General features: G+C 42.1%; 1 protein-coding gene across 1 annotated transcript; it reads left to right on the top strand.

Moving 5' to 3' along the window:
* Positions 1-19: 19 nt before the first annotated feature.
* Positions 20-5705, top strand: LOC135487881 (nudC domain-containing protein 3-like). Its single transcript, XM_064772069.1, has 8 exons — positions 20-133; positions 1109-1190; positions 1347-1434; positions 1888-2128; positions 2390-2492; positions 3454-3627; positions 4343-4531; positions 4750-5705. The coding sequence occupies exons 1-8, from the start codon at positions 27-29 to the stop codon at positions 4855-4857; spliced, it is 1092 nt and encodes a 363-aa protein (XP_064628139.1). The 5' UTR covers positions 20-26; the 3' UTR covers positions 4858-5705.
* The last annotated feature ends 1846 nt before the right edge of the window (positions 5706-7551 follow it).

The following is a 7551-nucleotide window of genomic DNA, read 5'->3' as shown; positions in this document are numbered from 1 at the left end:
AAACATCCCACGACGACAACAACAGGATGGCCGGCATGGATCAAAAATACGACTCTGCGCTCCTCGGAATCCTTCAAAATGAGGGTCAAATATCGAATTTTCTCGACACAATCTTCGGTTTCTTGTACAGAAGGTATGCAAGATTCTTTGAGATGGTAAACTGCAACCTTGAAAGCTGTCAGAAGTGTGAAAAGCCGTGTGAAGCTGTGTGATTTTGCAATCCTTTTAGTTTCATTTTTTTATGACAGGTGGCAGCACGTGACTGTGGCGACACATGACGGCTGAACTACAAGTGAAATAACTTGTAACAAATGGTAGAAGCTGTTGAGAGTCACAGCACACCAGCAGCAAACAGAAGACTGCATGCTCTTATATGAAGGGCCACCTACCTCCGTCTGGTTGTGGTTGGACAAGTCTAAGAGTAGACTAGACTTCTAGAGCATCATCTTCACGATCATCCTCACCTGCACAGGAGAAATGCTCGGGTTGTAGCACTGATCAGCAGCTCATCTTAATAAGGGTTGGCAATAGGGACCACCATTTTGGCTAGAACTTGAAATCCCAAAGAAATTAAAACTCCTTCAAAATGGAGGGTGTGAGTCTGTTCTTTGTCTTTCAGAGAACCACCTCCCTGCTTTAGGATTTCGAGTTCTAACCAAACTGGTGGTGCGTGTGTAAGGGTTGGCAATAGGGACCACCATTTTGGCTAGAACTTGAAATCCCAAAGAAATTAGAACTCCTTCAAAATGAAGGGTGTGAGTCTGTTCTTTGTCTTTCAGAGAACCACCTCCCTGCTTTAGGATTTCGAGTTCTAACCAAACTGGTGGTGCGTGTGTAAGGGTTGGCAATAGGGACCACCATTTTGGCTAGAACTTGAAATCCCAAAGAAATTAGAACTCCTTCAAAATGAAGGGTGTGAGTCTGTTCTTTGTCTTTCAGAGAACCACCTCCCTGCTTTAGGATTTCGAGTTCTAACCAAACTGGTGGTGCATATGGCCAACCCTTAAGTTATAATGAATGTCGTAGCCAATCATTCTCATGAATTGGATCAATCATACAATCATAAAATCACCCTATCGTCTAGAATTCTTCATTTTTATGTATTCAGAACTGATTTCTATGTCCTAATGAAAGAGAAAGAGGGAAAGATGGGCTTCCCACCCGGAGTAGCTGCAAACCTCGCCTTCTCCGTAAGTATCTAGTCCAAAGAGGGAGCAAATTTCACTAAGTTACTCATTTACTAGGCGATTGATTAGACGAACATGACCAGTCAGTCTTTAAATATGTGTGGCCATTCACCTCTTCTTTTGCCATAAATCTGTAATGATTGAAATCTATTCCCCCAGGCGTATAAGAAGTATGAGACAATGGCTGCCAAAAATGAAGAGGACAGGCAAGCGAGAGAGAAACGCAACGCCGAGGTGAAATTTTCAGGTATGGAATGAGTGATCACATGCGACATATTTTCATTGTTTTAAGGAAAGAATACCAAGCTGGCTGTCCTCAGTTGTCTCATCAAGATCTCTGGGGTAGACCGAAAATGCAGACCTGAACCAGATGCCGGTGCCACGTTCTGAATCTTCACTGTCGAAATTATTTTCTCTCCACCGAAATCTAATTTCCCCCAACACCTTACTAGTTTAAGAGGGAAAGAAAGAGCTGCATTGCAATGGAACTTTTTATAGAAGTTTGTTTGGGTGCTGACCAGTCATGCGTTACACCTGGAACTTTGGGTCAGTCACAGTGGCTTATATCACTGTTCGAAGTCGGCTTACATGTAGAACTTCTGACATGTTCTGAGTGTGCGCATTTGTCTTGTTTGGGCTCTGATTCGTCTCAGTCGAAAAGGCCTATGGAACTTTTCTCATGTAGAACTTTTCTCATTAGGTGCTGGTGAAACTCCCCCAGTTGCAAAAATCGTGGAGCTCCCAGCAGATGCAGACGCAGCTGTAGAAAGTGGCAGCCAAGACGCTGCCCCAGAACAAAAGGATACTGTTATGGAGGTTGTCCCTGCTGCGGAGGATAGTGCCAAAGAACAAGCTGCTGAAGGAAGTGATACGGTTAAAGCAAAGTCTGTGAAGAATCCAGAGGAGGAGGAGGAGGAGGACAATGATCCAGAGTTTACAAAGTTAGTATACAGTCTACCGGGTAATGTTCACAAGACCTTTGCTCATTATTCATTTGGCCTGAACTCAATTCTGGGTTTGCTGCTGAAATTAAATGCGACATCCCGGTGCAGTGCTTGGCTGCTCATTGATTTTTCAGTAGACCGTGGTTGTCATCATAGACCAACCATAGGCCTTCATGTAGTTCTCATGCTTTTGAAAGTTAAACCAACCCATTCCCTTTTCCTATGAAATAGATGTAACCTCGCATATTTTCATTTCAGAAAACAGAAGGTCTATCAAGCCAATCCGGAAAGTTACAATGGTGCAATAAGAGACAATTACTCGTGGTCGCAGATGATAACGGACTTGGACGTCCGACTGAGTGTGAGTCATTTCATAATATTTCTTTGTCCTTTTCATTATTTCTAGTCTTTATTGGCTAATTTCGATGTGAGATTGAATATGTTTTCCTTATAAATTTTCTTTGCTTCTGCTTTTGTGACCAGGAGAGCAATTGCTCTGGGCAGTACCTAGGCCCTCGCCTTGTAGCATATCGAGCTTTTCCTTCACTGTAGTCTGTGCGATTGTTCCAAGAAGAAGTTGAGTCCCCACCTTGCGCTGTTGGCCTCGCCTCTGGACTGTGCCTCCTGCGCCAATCAGATCTCCCTCTCCCCGAGTTGCTGCTATGTCCACGAACTAGGTTTTAGCTTTTGTTGTATCGCCAGGTCTTCAATTACTCGGGCAACAACATCGGAGAGAGTTTCCGAGCACGAATTTTTATGTTTGAAGTTTGACGCCAGTAGTTTGACAGCAGGGAATTTTTGGTGTCTTGAAAGTTTTATAACAAGCTGCTTGGACAAGGGAATATAACAGCTTGACATGGTGTTATGTGAACTTACTCCATTAGTTGTTGAGTAAGTCACAGGTGCGTGAAGATACTGAAATTATATATAACTATGAACAGACACATCATTACTACCAATTCAGTGTCTCCATGGAATTTTCTAGTTAATGGGGGTTGGATAATGCTGATCTCTCATTAGAAACATTGTCGGAAATTTTAAGAGGGGCGGCAGTGAAAATTACGTAGGGGAAATCTGTTACAAAATCAGAATTTTTTGTGAGGAGGGAGTCTGAGGGGTAATGGTAATGGTGATTCTGTAATGGTGCAGAGATGTGTGCTGATACTGATAGATCACGTATGATTGATTAATTCGGTCATTTTCACGTGCCTGTGACGACATGTTTTTATGGAAGCTTGTGTTGGTAGTGAGCATATCCATCATGCTGCCTGCAGAATGTCCCCCACCATTGCACCACTGACTCCTGGAATGTTGATTTTCAGGTGCCAAAGAATATATTGAAAGGAAAGGATGTGAGAGTGACGATACAGAGAAAACATTTAAAAGCGTCGTATTGCGATGGGACAGAATGGAAGGACATCATTGATGAGGACCTTATGTGGGATATCAACAAGGAAGAGTCCATGTGGACACTTGTACCTGGCGAGCACATTCATGTGAGTTCGACCTAGACTTGGTTGGAGTCATGTTGACAAAAATGTAGGTCAGTGTGACCTATTAATCAGGTCTAGGTGGGTCAAGGTGAAAAGACTCCATGATTCTTGCTCTAGAAATATTTACTATAGAACTAGAAAGTTTTAACCTATTACAGTGGAACTTCCCTTAGCGGACGCCTCTCTATTAAGGACACCATTTCCAGTAAGGACACTAGTTTTGGTCCAAAATTAGTTGTTTCCGTTCAATTTGACCTCTCTAATCAGGACACCTCTCTATTGAGGACAGCACTTGTCAGTCCCGAGGCTGTCCTTAATAGAGAAGTTCTACTGTATTTAGTTTTGCGATTTGCAAAATTTTCAATAATGTGCACTTATGATGATGCACCTGGATGACGCACAAGGTGTTGATAGCCTCACCAAACACTGCAGGGGTCAAAGGCCAAAACCATGGTGGGAGCTAAGGTTTTGGATGAAATGGCAGCTAAAACCGAGCAGTGTTTGGTGGGACAACCAATACCGGCTGTGAGGTGTCCATTTCTTTTCTAAAATACCTCAGACTTGATATGTCTGAGCCGTAATCCTCCAAGAATCTGCTATTGACCCATTTTCTACCACCCCAAACCTGCATTGTCAAAATGAGGCTAAGACTTAATCCATTATAAAACTGAAACATTGTAACTGAGGTGTTTTCAACTTACGGGCCATTTCATTTCAGGTGAACCTTGAAAAAATCCAAGAGAGATGGTGGGAGGCACTTGTCGTCTCGGAGGAAAAGATAAACGTGCGGAAAATTGATGCGAGTCGCCCCATGACTGACCTCGATGACGAGGCACAGGCCAAGATACATGAGATGATGTACAATGAACAGCAGAAGAGGCTGGGAAAACCGCAAAGTCACGAAGCGGTAAGACTTATGGTTACTGAAAACTGCCAAAATTTTGTGGCCATTTTAATCTCGCCTCAATTTGCTATAAGGAAACTTCAACATTTCTTTCACACTCCTGCATACATTATGGTTTTAAGCTGTCTGTGTCAGTATTCTCCTTTGGCTCCTGCTCGGTAACAATGCCCTCAATAATGCCATTGGTCCTTTTAAATGTCTTTCTGTTTCTATTATTTCAGAAGGTGCATGGAATGTTGCAGAAGGCCTGGGACGCGGAGGGTTCCCCCTTCAAGGGGCAGAAGTTTGATCCGTCGAAATTCAACGTGGCTCCTAGTGGTGGAACGTGATGCCATGATTTGTGACCGACGCTGGCTAAGACTTGATCTGTTTGCAATATACCATATGGGTGGGAATATCAGGTGTCAAAAGTAGGCCCAATGGAGAAAAGTGAGAAAAATAGGAAAGCAGAGGGTGCTCATTATGGTCAACTGCCGTCAGAAGTCCAATTCAGGAGCGCTCTCCCTGCAAAAGCCCATGGAATGGCTGAACAAACCTACTGTGCATTAATATTTACTCAAAACGTATCGTTGGCACCCACGAGAAGTGTGGTAAGCTCTGATTTTGAAGCAAAAACTGCCTGTGACCAATAGATTGATATCTTTGTTTACAAAATGACGTCATTTTGATGTCATTACCCTTGGCTGCGCGCGCATACTCGTACATGTATATTAAACAGAGGGGATGACGTCACGTAACAATATCAACTTCCACAATCGTTGTTGGTTTCGCTTGGATACGAGGAGGTTTTTCTCCCCTGTCTCGTGACTTGCATGACATTTTAGAATAAAACGTGAATAGAGTTTTTCACAATAACAGTCTAACATCATCGGTTAAGCATTATCATGTAGTCGAGAGAAATCTCAACAGGACGACGGTTTGTAGCAACTTTTCTTCATGAAAACCATGTTGAAGAGATACGAGAGTGCGCGCGCATGATGTTTACAAATTAGCCATGACGTCAGCAGATATCCATCTATAGACCCAAGCTGTAGGATATCACAGTCGCTATATACTTCAATTATGGTATGATATTGAGATCGATTTCTATCTCCTGGCAATGAAGACCAGTAAGACTGAGTTCCTATATTTGAATTTCCTTTATTATTCTCCAAATATCTCGATCACATATATACAACAAATTGGTGGCCTTAAAGGGGTATGCCATTTATATTTAAAGCTGGTGGCTCAGGAAAATAGGAATGCATTTACACACAATGACAGTTATCATGCATGCAAATTTGCTGACACTTGATGGCATGGTATTTGTTTCCCTGTCTACACCACAGCAAAGTTGAAATTTATATTCTGTAATAATAATGTAATTATTATTTTCACAATTACAAATTTTCAGCAAATGGCGCAGGCCTTTAAGACCGAACTGAACCAAATATTTACAACAAAACTCTAACTTATAACCACATTTGTACATTTCCATCATATTCTGAGTCAACTCATCTTAATATTGCATCAAATCTAGACTTATTCTGATTCAGTGAAGTAAGTCACTTACTAACACTCCCAGTGCCAGACGTTTTTTTGGCTACAAAAAATCCAGTGACAGATTTAAGGCATTCCTACCCCTAATTTCACCCCTTGAAAGAAATATTTCTGATAAAGCTATCTAAAAAATGTCGTTTGGCACTCTGCTCCTTTGTAACAATAGTCGTAGTTCCACCTATCATAAAACCCTGTGTTTTTTCAAGACCCGTGTCTTCGCCGTGTGTAAAAAAACCCGGGGTGCACTTACACCTATCAGTTGTGTTAGGTAATGGTTAATAGCCCCGGCGACAGGTGCGCTGTAGGTAGGGAGCTCTCCTGTGTTTCTTTCCCGTCGGAGGGGGTTTTCGCATGCGCAATACCGAGGCAACTACACCGCGCCATCTGTCGCCGGATCTTAGAACTTGCAATTGCCGTGTCTATTCAGATTCCACCTATCAAAAAACCCGTGTTGAACACGGGTCTAAATTAGCCCCGATTAGCCCCATCGAGCTCGATGGGGCTAATAGACACGGGGATTTGACACACGGGTCTATTTAGACACGGCAATTCATAGGTGTAAGCGCAAAAGACATGGGGATTTGATAGGTGGAAGTACGACTAATGACCCAAAAAAATTTCATTTGGCACAAACAGTGTTAAGTAAAACAGTAGAAGATGTACTCTGAAAGAATACTTGAGCGCAGTGATTAGACATTCATTCATAGTCACAGAGAATACCGCAGTCCTGAGGCATCCTGTTTCCCAGAGTTGGAGGCTCATCTTCTGTGCAACATGCATCTCGTTTTGCTGTGACGGGTCACATTTGGTTATTAAAGGGACAATATAGCCAGTAACTAGACAGGCAAGATAAAGTTACACGAAGTCACCAATAGGGGTCTCTCACATCTCACAGTACATCGAAATGATTCATGCTTGTACGAGGAACATATTTATTGCTGAATCTGACATGACCCAGGGCCCTTACTGTGTATATTAGTCACCTGAAGATGGCCAAATAAGCCCCTCTGCTACTGCCTGGAGTCCCCCTTTTAAAGAGGTGCACGACCAAGACATAAAGTGTGATATGTATACGTGATGTAAACAAAAATACAGAGAAGGGAATCCATTTAAAGCATACTGTTTTAAAATACCTAGGCCTAATACATCGAAATATTTACAAGACAAAATTTGTGAGAACAAGAAATCTGTTCTCAAAGGGCTTGTCAATGAACAACTGAAAGGAATAACCACTGTTCTTACATCAGCTGTTTAAAACCACTTCTGATTGGTTGATCTGGTGTTATGACACTTCTGGTCATGGTGCTGGTTTTACAAGACATCTCTTTTTTGAAGCGGTGGAAATTTTTTGTCACTTTCAAGTAAAATTAAAGGGATTACTGTAAACTCTTTCATTTTGGTGGCCCTAAATTTAAGGAAAATATGCTTTCGGGATTTCACTATCGAGTTCCTTGCAAAGGTTGAAAACCATTGAATCAATTTTT

The sequence above is a fragment of the Lineus longissimus genome, chromosome 1 (assembly GCF_910592395.1).
Source record: "Lineus longissimus chromosome 1, tnLinLong1.2, whole genome shotgun sequence".
Taxonomy (NCBI): Eukaryota; Metazoa; Nemertea; class Pilidiophora; order Heteronemertea; family Lineidae; genus Lineus; species Lineus longissimus.
Note: the sequence above shows the minus strand (reverse complement) of the source record. Positions and strands in the feature narration are given on the sequence as shown.